Source organism: Mesoplodon densirostris, chromosome 14, assembly GCF_025265405.1.
Source record: "Mesoplodon densirostris isolate mMesDen1 chromosome 14, mMesDen1 primary haplotype, whole genome shotgun sequence".
Lineage (NCBI taxonomy): Eukaryota > Metazoa > Chordata > Mammalia > Artiodactyla > Ziphiidae > Mesoplodon > Mesoplodon densirostris.
Genome location: NC_082674.1, coordinates 7,074,135 through 7,088,409, shown reverse-complemented (window position 1 = coordinate 7,088,409; position 14,275 = coordinate 7,074,135). Strand labels below are relative to the sequence as shown.

Sequence of the window (14,275 nt, the reverse complement as noted above, 5' to 3'; positions counted from 1 at the left end):
GAAGGGCCTTGACAAGACTAGTAAACATTTTAAGTCTAATTTCCAAGTCCCTAAACAGTTGATTTAGGCTGGGAATGAAATGAAAACAAAATGATAAAAAGCAATTAGTTCACAATGACTTCTACAGTAGCTAAAAGACAATTAGGACCATTTTCAGTGCCTAGCAGGCAGGCAGGCAGAAAGTAAAAGGAAGAGTCAAATGGGTTTCTATCCACCCAAGAGAGAACTCTGAAAGAATTTCCAAAAGACTCACAATGGCTTTGCACACTTCATCAATATTTTGAGCTGGCCAGAAAATCTAACTAAAAAGTTTAACATTGTTTCGAGGGAAAACTTGGCTCTAATTCCTAAGCAATTAACTTAAAAAATAATACTTTATGAACAGAGCCTATTGATAACTGGAAGACCACTTATTACTTGAATTATTTGGGGTATTATGTTTATTAGGATTAGAGCATTAGTTCGAATCAAACGTCTTTTAAATTAAAGGAAATCAGATTTTACTGAATGCTCTAGAAATATAAACGTGAAAATTTTCATATATGGAATCTGCAGTGCTAATGAAAAAGATAATTAGGTTTCAGTAGGAACAGAAGAAATATGTAACAGATATTTTTCTCATCAGGGCCTCTTATTTCTACAGCAGAGAAATCCAAGTTCTTTAGCAACAGTAAATATTGAGAACATGCAGAGACTTGGAACAAGTGGCAATATATGTTTAAGCAAAAAAGAATGCCAGTTGCTAAATTTTTGATTTCCCTCAGAAAAGTGATGCCTGCTTCAGAAAAGGTAAGACTTCAGCAAGGATTCAGCCACAGAATCAACGTCAGGCATCTCCTACTACTAACGACTTACTTGAGTATTATCTGTCCTTCTTTCTTCACAAGCACTCACCTTAAGGTTACTAATATGTTTGAAAACAAAGGGATTGTTGATGTTGATCTGTTTGCGGATTTTGTCATTCATGGCGTTTACATATGTCTGGTACACTGCCATACACTTCTTGGCCAAAGACGATGCATAGTATATTGGAATATCATGGAGTTCTGGGTGATTCTGCCAGTACTCATCTAGAGAGATTTGACAAGAAACAAATATTTTGTTAGGTGGAGTAAATAGTTCAAATAATAAATGACATGTACAATTAGTTTTTTAAAATTCAGACAAGAAATAAAGCACATAACTATATTTTAAAGAGGTTAAGAAAAATTAGCCTGGTCTTAACTCAAACTTATAAAACAAGAACTTCTTTCTTTCCTTCTGTTTTTTTTAATTGGAGTATAGTTAATTTAGAATGTTGTGTTAGTTTCTGGTGTACAGCAAAGTGCTTCAGTTATACATATATATACATATTATTTTCCATTCTAGTTTATCACAAGATATTGAATACAGTTCCCTATGCTATACAGTAGAACCTTGTTGTTTATCTAGTTTACATATAGTAGTTTGTATCTGCTAGTCCCAAACTCCCAAGTTATCCCCCCGCCCCACTCTTCCCCTTTGGTAACCATAAGTCTGTTTTCTGTTTGTTTCTGTTTTGGAAATAAGTTCATTTGTATATTTCAGATTCCACATATAAGTGATATCATATGATATTTGTCTTTGTCTGACTGCACTTAGTATGATAATCTCTAGGTCCATCCATGTTGCTGCAAATGGCAATATTTCATTCTTTTTTTATGGCTGTGTGTATACACGACATCTTCTTTATCCATTCATCTGTCAATGGACATTTAGGTTGCTTCCATGTCTTGCCTATTATAAATAGTGCTGCTATGAACACTGGGGCGCATGTATCTTTTAGAATTAGAGTTTTCTCCAGACATATGTCCAGAAGTGGGATTGCTGGATCATATGGTAACTCCATTTTTAGTTTTTTAAGGAACTTCCATACTGTTCTCCATAGTGGCTGCATCAATTTACATTCCCACCAACAGTGAAGCAGGGTTCCCTTTTCTCCACACTGTCTCCAGCATTTATTTGTAGACTTTTTGATGATGGCCATTCTGACCTGTGTGAGTTGATACCTCATTGTAGTTTTGATTTGCATTTCTCTAATAATTTAGCAATGTTGGGCATCTTTTCATATGCCTATTGGCCATCTGTATGTCTTCTTTGGAGGAATTATTTAGGTCTTCTGCCCATTTTTTGATCGGGTTGGGTTGTTGGTTTTTTTGATATTGATTTGCATGAGCTGTCTGTATATTTTGGAAATTAAGCCCTTGTCGGTCGCATCATTTGCAAATATTTTCTCCCAGTCCGTAGGTAGTCCTCTCACAAAACCTATTTCTAAGTATTAACGCATGACCTAAAAAGAATGTTGTGATCATAGTCCCAAACGTGGAGGCTTTTAAAAATAATTCGGTAGGAGTTTATGCTGAATAACAGACCATAACTTACTACTCCAGAGAGACACTAAATTCTGTGATGGTTTTAAATAAAAATGTTTGATTAATATTTCATATAGACTTACTGATATTAGACACTTTGTAATTAGACTTTACTAATTACAAGACAGGACCACCAAAGGAGTTAGAACCGATTTTGAACACAAAAATGTCACATTACTGTGTGTCTATATTTTTAGAAAACTGTTAACCAGTTTCTGATAATTACTGAAAACAGTGGGCAACATACCTTCAAAAGAAGGCTTGTTTTCATTGAAAATCCTCATTAAATCCCAAAATATTATGCAGGTAGTATGGCCAAGACATCATTCATTCTACTAGGTACACCTGCATTTAGGAAATTTATTAAATGTCTAGTATGCAATTTACATATATTATTCCTATTTTCAAAACAAATTTATGAAGACTTATTTCCATCTTATAGATTAGGAAGCTGAGGCTAATAAAGGTTGAAAAGTGTGGGAATGTTCTTTTTCCACTTGATTTATAAGTGAAAACTCTATATAAGCACAGGGACTTTTCCTGTCATGCATATTACAAATACATTTCCTGCGTTGCCCTCTGGTTTAATTGGTCATGTTCTTTTAGATGTAATTAAAATTTTTAATGGTATTGATGTTTTCATATATACTCTCATGATTTCTCAAATACCTTGCAAAGTATGTTACATCCCATGATCACATCACCGTCTCCTATTTTTTTGGTGTATTTTTAAGAAAAAAATTTAAACGTTAAAAAAAGTTGAATAACTTGCCCAGGGTCATATGGTTAGATCATAGGTGAGATCTGAAACCAGTGGCTCGCACAGTTATCCTCCTCCTATTATAGCACATTACAAGGAGAATTTAAGGGACAAGGAGCAACCAAGTGCATAGAGCAGTCCTGGTTCATAAAAGGAATCATACTATATTTGATAGTAGGGTTGTCAGACAAAAACAGCAAACGCCCAATTAAACTTGAATTTCAGACAAAAGATTTTTAGTATAATAATATATATTAAATATTTGACATACCTAGGCTAAAATATTATTATTTATCTGAAATTAAAATTCAACTGGTGTCCTGTATGTTTATTTGCTAGATCTGGCAACCCAATTTGATGGTGACAACATGGTTTCACTCTCTTAATTTCTTCTGCTCCTCAGATTACTTTGTTATGGAGACTTTTCATTTCAAGACTTCTATAAGGACAAATGTGACCTGCAGTTTAAAAGAACCAAGAGAAAACGGACTGGCTTAGGCTTTAGAAAATTTAGCTTCTACTAAGTCCTGTCTCTCTCAGATTTGCTTTTGATCTGAGGTCATTTATTCTTTTTCCCTTGTTTCCCTTTTCAGTGTAACAGGGATAGTATTTATCCCTGTCATCGTACAGATAGAAGAACTGAGAGTAAGAGCTCAAGATCATTTCTAGTTCTTCACATTGAAGCTATATACGTACGAGGCACTTATCAGTTATTCTTTAAGAGTGTATTCCCCAGAAAATAATCACAGAATGTTAAAAAGGGTCATTAAATACAAATATACGCAAAAAGTGACACCCACTGTTCCTCTTATTACAAAAAGTTACACATGCTCATTGAAGTATTTGGAAAGCAGAGAAAAGCAGAAAATGAAAAAGAAATCATCCACTTTCTCACTATCCAGATTTAACATCTGGGTATCTTTAAATGTCTTTCCAGTTGTTTGTGTGTTTTTTACCTAGCTAGGATCAGCGTTCACAGTTTTGGACCCTATTTTTTTGGTCCACTTAATATATTATGTAAAAATACGTAATGACTCATTTGAAACATGATTTTTTCCTACAACGTATTTACTAACATAATATTTACTTAAAAATGTTTAGAATTATGAATTGTCTTACTTACAAAATTTTCTGTGTATTTATTTCCCAGAAGTTGAACTGCTGGGTCAAAGGGTAGCATATTTTTAAGACTTCTGATGCTGATGGTACACGATTCATATCCCAGTAGCACTGTATAAGACTCACCATTGCTCTGGGCTCTTTCTGGCACCAAGTCCTTATTCTTAAATACAGAAACTGCAGCCCCAAAGGGTAGAATGACCTATCCAAGGACATGCAACTATCTTGATATAACTGCACTGTAAGATTTTTTTTTTTTTTGCGGTATGCGGGCCTCTCACTGTTGTGGCCTCTCCCGTTGCAGAGCACAGGCTCCGGACGCGCAGGCTCAGTGGGCATGGCTCACGGGCCCAGCCGCTCCGCGGCATGTGGGATCTTCCCGGACCGGGGCACGAACCCGCGTCCCCTGCATTGGCAGGCGGGCTCTCAACCACAGCGCCACCAGGGAAGCCCGCACTGTAAGAGTTTGAGACTCTCCCACATAAAAAGGAAAAGGCGTACCTAAAATCAAGAGGAGCTCCTGAGCCCTTCCCAGAGCGAAGACAGGAATGAGGCCTCTGCCCCCTCGGTTCACAATATCGTGAACAGTGTTACAGAACCTTGCCTCTCGCTCTTCTCGCTTCTCGTGGATATGGGTTCCGTAAGTGGATTCCTAAAGAACATATCAGAGGTGTTGAGACCAAGGTTGATAACTCTCAAAGAATACACAAGTTAAACATCAATGAAATGCAGAACCAAAGTGACCTATTTCTCTATTAACATGCCATTTACTTGAACATGTATTGTTAGAACACCAGCTGGAAAGAAGAACAGATACAGAAGTTAGAATTCACATCTAAGTAATAAGAACTTGTTAGAAAATGGAATCAGGAAATAGGCCAGAAATGTATGCTCCCTGCTCAAGATAATTTTGCGATGCCTTTTTTTTCTTTTAAAGCGTTTTCCTTTCCATGGCTGGGGAAAAGGATATGTCTCCCACCCCTGGTAAGTCAAAGCTTATAAATCAGAAATAGATTCTGTTTCTTATAGTTTTGTTTAAGAATATCCCCTAAACCTTACTCTGTGTGGTGCACTGACCAGCAGCGCTGGCATCCCCAAGAGCTTATTGGAAGTGCTGAATCTCAGGCCCCAGCCCAGCCACAATCAGAATCTGTATTTTAACAGCATCACCAGATGATTCATAAGCACATTAAAATTTGAGAAGCACTGCTCTACAGTACCAGAGATAATGAAAATAACTCTTATTCCTGAGGGTTTAAAAAAAACTTCCTTTAATTTAAGGTCAGTTTATATGCCAAGTATACCGTGAGCTGAGCCAACTGAATTTGCTCATGACACACTGCACATGGACAGCAACACGCACCAGTCCCTCACTCTTGGGCAGCTGGGGGATGCCATAGGTGGTGAGGGAGAAACAGACAGCTCTTCTACCTTGAACTAACTATCCTTGATATTCTTATATAAACCATAGGCCCAATGCCCACTTATTAATTTGCCCCTCACCAATCACCCCCTCTCCACCAAAGCTTCCGTGTACAGTTAATATTTTTAAAATTTTTCTGAGACTCGTAACCTAGTAGGCAGGTAGAGCATACACATAAAGTTAGCAGGTGCTACAGGCCAAAAGACAGTTACCATGGCAAACACAGCGGGGCCGTGCCATTCTACACAACCTTTAAGATACTCAAGAAATTTGAGGTAATCAACCTAGACAAGAATATTCAGGGGACAGCATATCATCTCTGATATTAGACTAGAGTTAATGTATTTAACAGCAAGAAAGTGGAGCTGCACTACAAAGAGAGGCCCCAAAATGAATTTTTATACTAAAAAACCAGACACATTTATATCTGATCACATATTATGAAAATGAGATCATGATATTTTTCCCCATTAGAAGAATTCTGCTTACATTACACTAATTACAATACAGGGCACTAATACTTACAATGATAAGAATATCAGGTTTAATATTAGGAATTTCAGCTGCCATTAAGTGTCTATCTTCTTGCCTTGAGAAATCACCTGTGTACAAAAGCTGTGAAAAAGATAAAGCCAGAAAGTTAGGATTTTGGAAGGCTTCGTTTTCCTACTATCTTTAGCTCATAAATTCTTTTATTTATTTTTGGCTGTGTTGGGTCTTTGTTGCTGCACGCGGGCTTTCTCTAGTTGCAGCGAGCGGGGGCTACTCTTCTTTGCGGTGCGCAGCAGGCTTCTCACTGCGGTGGCTTCTCTTGTTGCGGAGCATGGGCTCTAGGCGTGCAGGCTTCAGTAGTCGCAGCATGTGGGCTCAGTAGTTGTGGCTTATGGGCTCCAGAGCACAGGCTCAGTAGTTGTGGCACACGGGCTTAGTTGCTCCACAGCATGTGGGATCTTCCCGGACCAGGGCTCAAACCCGTGTCCCCTGCATTGTAAGGCAGATTCTTTACCACTGGACCACCAGGGAGGTCCCAAACTGATATCTTTTAAAAGCAATTGCTAAGTACTTCTTGAGTAGCTTCAATCCACTGAACAGGAAAGTAGAGATCATCCAATTCAGAGACCTATTTATTTAGGTCTTCTTTAATTTCTCTCAGCAGTATTTCTTCTTTTTATTGGTCAAAAGACTTTATACTCCATTAATATCTAAAAGGACAATTACTGAGTTCCATTTTACTTTCAATATCTTCAGATCCTCTCCGTGTTACACTTCTACAACTAGTCTTCACATTCTGAAAGTAATGGGAGTTTCATGCCATTTCTAACAGATCATTCAAGTAAAACCAATTATAAAATTACTCATAAGTCTACCAGCTTCCCTGATCACTTTGTTTTTATTTTTTTGCCACTTCTTGCCAAAGTTTATTTTTTTAACCTCTTTATTGGAGTATAATTGCTTTACAATGGTGTGTTAGTTTCTGCTGTATAACAAAGTGAATCAGCTATACATACACATATATCCCCATATCCCTTCCCTCTTGCGTCTCCCTCCCACCCTCCCTATCCTACCCCTCTAGGTGGTCACAAAGTACCGAGCTGATCTCCCTGTGCTTTGCGGCTGCTTCCCACTAGCTATCTATTTTACATTTGGTAGTGTATATATGTCCATGCCACTCTCTCACTTCGCCCCAGCTTACTGTTCCCCCTCCCCATGTCCTCAAGTCCATTCCCTATGTCTGTGTCTGTATTCCTGTCCTGTCCCTAGGTTCATCGGAGCAATTTTTTTTTTTAAGATTCCATATATATGTGTTAGCATACGGTTTTTGTTTTTCTCTTACTTCACTCTGTATGACAGACTCTAGATCCATCCACCTCACTAGAGATAACTCAATTTCGCTTCTTTTTATGGCTGAGTAATATTCCATTGTATATATGTGCCACATCTTCTTTATTCATTCATCTGTCGATGGGACACTTAGGTTGCTTCCATGTCCTGCCTATTGTAAATAGTTCAGCTCATAAATTCTTGAAAGTGAGGTTCAATAGAAAAAAATGGCCTATAACTGATGAATTTAGATGCAGTGCTTGTGTCTAATTCAAAATGTGTAAAGTAATTCAGTCATAAACCATCCAGTGTTTCAATTATTAAATCTAACTAATGGGAATAATGTATTCCAAGAATCAGCCCACAAAGATAACCTCTATATTAATGAACTTGAGACATATTCTCAGTATCTTAGAGAAAAAGGTCATGATGATGAGGAAAGAAATCTACTGAGGTATATGGAAAACCTATCTAGATAGAAGATAAAATCCTATCTCCAACAAATTTCATCAAATTTGAAATGCGACTTTAGATTTGCATTTGTGCTATTTTCTGCTTATTTTATGTGTTTCTGAGCAAGCAGCAAGAATAAATGGTTTAGCAGTACGCAGTACAAGTCATTGTGTAAAAATTTCAAACAATGAGCAGCTACAAAAAATTTAGAACACTATTACACTATAGCACTGGTTCCCGACTCTGGCTGCACATAAGAATCACCTAGAGGGAATTCCCTGGCAGTCCAGTGGTTAGAAACTCCACGCTTTCACTGCCGAGGGCCCGGGTTCAATCCCTGGTCGGGGAACTAAGATCCCACAAGCCTTGCCATGCGGCCAAAAAGAAAAATCACCTAGAGAACTTAAAAATAAAAGGCCAAGGTTATTCTCTCAGATTCACTGGTATTTTTTTTAAATTTTATTTCTGTAGAATTTTATTTATTTTTGGCTGCGATGGATCTTCGATGCTGCACGTGGCTTTCTCTAATTGCAGTGAGCAGGGCCTACTCTTCATTGCGGTGCACGGGCTTCTCATTGCGGTGGCTTCTCTTGTTGTGGAGCACGGGCTCTAGGCAGACAGGCTTCAGTAGTTATGGCACGTGGACTCAGTAGTTGTAGCTCACGGGCTTTAGAGCGCAGGCTCAGCAGTTGTGGCACATGGGCTTAGTTGCTCCGTGGCACGTGGGATCTTCACGGACCAGGGATGGAACCCGTGTCCCCTGCACTGGCAGGCGGATTGTTAACCACTGTGCCACCAGGGAAGTCCTTCACTGGTATTTTAGAAAGCTCCCTAAGTGATTCTAATGTGCAGCCAGAGTTGAGAAATGGTGCACAAGTGAGTCCTGAAATCCATTAGTCCACCTACATTTTTCTCAAGTTTTTCAAGACTTCCATCAATCTTTTTCATCAAAGATGGCTGGGAAGATCCTTTCTGATTAACCTCTTTCACTCACGCAGTCTACCCTCTTTAGGGGTTTATATGTGAATCCCAGAACATCAAGAGGACATGAATGCCAAAACGTATTTCAATGTTAAATGGATGCAGCCACAAAGAAGGCTCTTCCCTAAAGAGCTTTCAGTTTTCTAAGGGACACTGAAAAGGAATTAATCCTACGGTAACATGAGGGGACTTTATTGAGATGCTTATCATTCTCTTTTCTTAATCATGATTAGAGAAATATTATCATGGGGGTATGAACTATATTTACAAGGAAAAAGTATCAACTTAATTTTATCTTATGTTTCAGTGTTTTGACACTTTGCTAGTCTTAGGGAATATTCTTTGAAGCCCTGCACTGACTTCTTGTGAGCAGGAAATTCCCGAGCTAGAGCGTACCTTCACGCCCGCGATCTCAATCATGAACATGGCAGCTCCCAGGACATGGCCTGCGTGGTAACACCAAAACTTGATTCCTGCAACTTCCTTCACTTCATGAAAGTTGATGGTTTCAATTTTGTCCATGCTCTCTTCCAAATCTGTCTCAGTATACAGCATGTCGTCTGCTGATATATTACTAAATTTTTAAAGATGCCAACAACAACAAAAATTAACAGTAAGATTTTATGTCTTTGAACTCAAAGAAATTATCTGTGGATGACATATCCACGTATTTCTTAAAATTATATTGTACATATTATGCTATTTAGAATCTCTTGGACCTTTTGTGTATTTTTTTACTCTGCTATGATAATAAAAATGTTCAGTGTCTGTAGCTATAAAGCATGATTTTAAGCAAAGCACAAACAGTAAATTAAGGCAAAGTACCCTTTAGGCTAGTACTTCTCAACCTTTCTTCCTGCCCCAACACTCTGGCGAGATAAATCACTCACATACATTGAACCAGAGTTTTTCACTCTGGGATGTGAAAAGATTTCTCTAGAAAGTCTAACATAAGTGTTCTCCTGAAAATTATGCTAACGTACTTCCAAAAAAGCAAGAGAGAGTAGGGGACACACACTCTGGAGCCAGACTGCTTGGGTCCAAATCCCAGCTTTGTCTCTTACTGTGACCATCAAAGGCAAATTACCTAACCTCTCTGTGCCTCAGTCTCATCACCTATAAAATGGGATTCACGACAGAACCTACAGCATGAGGTTGATATGAAGATTAAATGAGTTAACATATATTAAGAACTGAGGGCTGTGCCTGGCACATGGTAAGCATTCTTTAAGTGTTAACCAGTGTAATTATTACTAAGGATAACTGTTCCATTCTTCTGTATTTATATAGAAGAATAACAAATCGCATCTTAGCTACCCTTGGAATATACATATTAAACAGTAAACTTCTGAAGGCTAATCATTTGTGCTACAGGTATCATAAAAATGCTTCAAACTTTCTGGTAAAGGAGTAGATTTTCCTCTTGCAACTGGAAAAAACTTCCCCAGAGAACTTTTTCACTTAAGATAGTCAATTTGCTTAGATCAAATCATCCAGAAAAAGATTTCAGTATACAGCATTGTAAAATGTATCGTTTTAAATTTTAATAAAATTATGAAATTCTATTTATAGAATATTGCTATCATACCTTATAACTCACCTACATTACAAAGATTTAAAACGATGCAAAAACTACATAAAGACTTTAAGGCCAAGGAGGTGTTGGGGACACAACAGGTATTTGATGAGCTGTTATGATGAATGACTAAGTTAATGACAGCCTTGTGAACAGAGAGAAAACATCTCATTTCAAACACAAAATGGTCTATATCTTGAACCGTATGTACTGTGTAGAACCAAGGGCATGTATAAATCTAAAAAAGTAATTTACCTAACTTTGACATAATCTGAAAGAAGCCATCTATAAATAGCTTTTGTGGCATGAGTCATAAATGTTCTTCCTTTGAAACTTGTCTTCTGTAGAAACCAGGGCAAAGCTCCACAGTGATCCAAATGGAAACTTAAAAAGAAACAAAGGACTTCTGTTAGTTCTTAAAATATTATCCATCATGTATTTTATGTAATAAAACTCACTGTACAGAAAAGTTCTATGCAACAATTACATACTGATACTTTCAGAACACCAAGGATAGGTATGTGCAGAAGGAAGGAATAATGCATCTAGTTCTAGTGTAAGAAAAGGATATTAAAAGTATATTTTAAACATCAAAATATAGCCAAACCTATTCTCAACAGCTAAAATTATAACAAGCGCTTTAGTGGTATAAAGTTGAAACATGTCACTGTTTATATGTGAAGTTCCCACAGAACAATGTGACAACACAGTGGCCTCAGGAGATATTCTGCAAAAGAGCTTTCTTGGTCTTAAGTTTCACAAGGATCCAAGGCATATGTTACCTTCTTCTCACTCTAGAGATGGGAAAGTAAGTTTTTCATAGTAACCTTCTCTCACCTGCGAGGATGATATGGTGTGTTGTCTTAGACTTAGGTGTCTGCAATATAATTCCTAGTAGAAAATACTCTTAAAACACCAGAATCTTAAAATCTGGCAAAGAATGATCTTTACAGTAAAAGTCCTTGAAAAACAGTGTCCTTAATAAAGAAAAAAACCTTACTGACTAATTAGTAGGAGATCAATCTCAGCTGGGTCAATTAAATCGATGTAAGGAAGAGCATCCATTCCTTCTAGGCCTGGGTGGATCCCACAGTCCAACTGAAAGAAACAGAAAAAAAGATCATAATCTCCTCCACATTATATTAAAATCATTCAACAAACAGCCAATAATTATAACTGATCCATCACACCATACATAATCAGGATGGACTCTATACATGTGGGAAGCATTTGGAATGCAATTCTTATTAAATGGGCAAATACGCCATTAACTCTAACTTTCCAAACAAATTTAACTGTAGCTCACATTTAGAGTCACAGGACACAAACTCAAGACATCTTCTTTCCAGCTACTTTATGTAGGCACTGTAACAACATATGAACTCTTTTTCAAGAACTTTAATATCAGAAATGGTGAACATTTTTAAAGTTTATAGATTTGCTACTACCAGATGCGACTATTGTGAGAAGACAATGATTAGAAACTGGAAACTTCCCTGATCAGGGCAATTTAAGTATTAGAAGGCAAAATCTGAAGAGTCAGTCATTAATGGGTTATATCCTCATTTTGGTCATATCCTATCAATTAATACAATAAATGACTAAAGAGACGACTGTGTCTGCCATACGCCCATTCTTTTAAGAGTGGGAGAAACAGAGGAATGGGACCAAAAGACCACGATAAGCCACTGCACCGCCTTCCTAACGAGGACCACAGAGACCATCTCTTCTAGTCCCTCCACCTCTCAGTCAAGGAAATGGGCTGAGAGGAGAGACTGACTTGTCCAAGGCCAGGTGTCCTAGTGCTAACTTGGGTACCTAAGCTGCCAGACCAGGGCCCTACTGTCACACTGCACAGGGTGGCTGGAGCTCTGCATGTGTTCAGGTGGCCAGTTTCTTGGGGTCTCCCACTGGGGGTGGGGCAGTTAGGTTGGCCACACCTTCAGGAATGGAAGAGGGACTTTGAAGATACAAAAGATCAGGAGATCCAGTTGACAATTTTACAATCTTAGAATATATTTTCTCAGTTTACTTAATGTTTTGTCAAAGTACTAAGTGGAAGGTGCACTAGTTTTCCACATTAACATTTTACACAGATGACCTATACCAACTATGACATTATTCTGGGAGCTAAACAGATAACTACTGAACTAGAAAAAACTACCAAACTAGAAAAGACCTAGCACCCAAGGCAGACAGGAACATACTGTTAACCGGACTACAAAATAATAATTACCATTATTTTTCTTCCTTTGAACTCCAGAATAATACATGATCTTCCCACTTCTTGCCCAGCTCCACTGTAAACATTCAAAGGAAGAAATCAAAATGATTGAAAAACAATCAAAATAAAGCCCAATAAATTCAAACTTTTTTTACAACTTTAACTATGTTCCATCTGATGCCAGCACTCACTTGAGGCAGATAGAAGTTCCTCAAAGTTACAAAGATAGCAAAGAACAGCGCCAATGTGGGAAAAGATGAAAAGTGACCTTTGGGAGTTCAGGGATCTTTCAGTTGTTAAAATTGTGAGAGAAGCTGGTATAGATCTGAGAAGCCCAAAGGTTAAATCCAACCTTCTGAATGTTACGGTTAAACTGTGATGTACTCAACATGTAAACCAGCAGTGATTCATATTATTTAATAAGACTTTTGAATTAGCACTTAAGTAAAAATCCATCAGCACTTACAAATTCTTTCATTTTCTTTAAGATGAAAATATGCATTTACCAAACAGCTTAAATTTAAATAGAGGGCCTCCCTGGTGGCGCAAGTGGTTGAGAGTCCGCCTGCCGATGCAGGGGATACGGGTTCGTGCCCCGGTCTGGGAGGATCCCATATGCCGCGGAGCGGCTGGGCCCGTGAGCCATGGCCGCTGAGCCTGCGCGTCCGGAGCCTGTGCTCCGCAACGGGAGAGGCCACAGCAGTGAGAGGCCCGCATACCGCAAAAAAAAAAAAAAAAAAAAAAAAAAAAAAAAAAAAATTTAAATAGACTTATCTTATTCATACTTATGAATCTCATTCCCTTTTCTTTCTACTTTGTTGTTTCAGTATATTTTATACCAAGTACTTCAAACTAATTTCCTTTCTTCTTAAATTAATGAAACAGCCTTACTTTCCAATTCCCGCAAGACTTTAAGTTAACCTTCGCCTGCTTTTCCAACCCCTCCCCTTCTCTGACTGCCTCTCCCCAACCATTCTAGCTCATGATTCACCCACTCATTCAAGATCAAGCAGCTTTGTGTGTGTGTGTGTGTGGCTGCACTGTGAGGCTTTCAGGATCTTAGTTCCCTGACCAGGGATTGAACCCGGGGCCACGGCAGTGGAAGCACAGAGTCCTAACCACTGGCAGCTTCTATTTGCCAAGCACTGTATTAAGTGCCTAGAATATGGAAAGGCCTAATACCAAGACCCTGAGCTCAAGGAACGCATAGGCTACTAGGAGACAGACATGAGATGGATGCATCCTCAAACTGAGATCCTACTTCAGAGCAGGACAAAGACAATCAGACCACCACAGAGCTACTGTGACTTCCTGGCCTTCCACGTTAACTGGCCCCCTGCACTCCCTCTTAAGTGTCCCTAGCTCAGTTTTCTCCTACAGTTAGTGTGGCAACTATTTCAACCTTTCTCCTGTTCCTAAATTTTCCAACCCTCTATGCTAACTCTTCACTCGAGGCACGGCTTTCTCTGCATCAAAAAATTGTACAGTTCAGCTGTCAATTTCCTCAACTTACCAACCCACCCGCATC

General features: G+C 38.4%; 1 protein-coding gene across 2 annotated transcripts in view; it reads right to left on the bottom strand.

Moving 5' to 3' along the window:
• The window catches only part of CPSF3 (cleavage and polyadenylation specific factor 3), a 42,988-nt gene that overhangs the window by 24,983 nt on the left and 3,730 nt on the right, over window positions 1–14,275 (bottom strand). Inside the window, exons 2-8 of one of the 2 annotated variants that reach the window (XM_060117392.1) lie at window positions 12,760–12,823; window positions 11,524–11,621; window positions 10,779–10,907; window positions 9,344–9,521; window positions 6,218–6,307; window positions 4,771–4,921; window positions 895–1,070 (exon numbers count right to left, since the gene is read on the bottom strand). In XM_060117392.1, the coding sequence (XP_059973375.1) occupies window positions 895–1,070; window positions 4,771–4,921; window positions 6,218–6,307; window positions 9,344–9,521; window positions 10,779–10,907; window positions 11,524–11,621; window positions 12,760–12,823 (886 nt within the window). Of the gene's footprint in view, window positions 1–894; window positions 1,071–4,770; window positions 4,922–6,217; window positions 6,308–9,343; window positions 9,522–10,778; window positions 10,908–11,523; window positions 11,622–12,759; window positions 12,824–14,275 lie in introns of those variants that run through there. The other variant, XM_060117393.1, reaches the window with a different exon arrangement.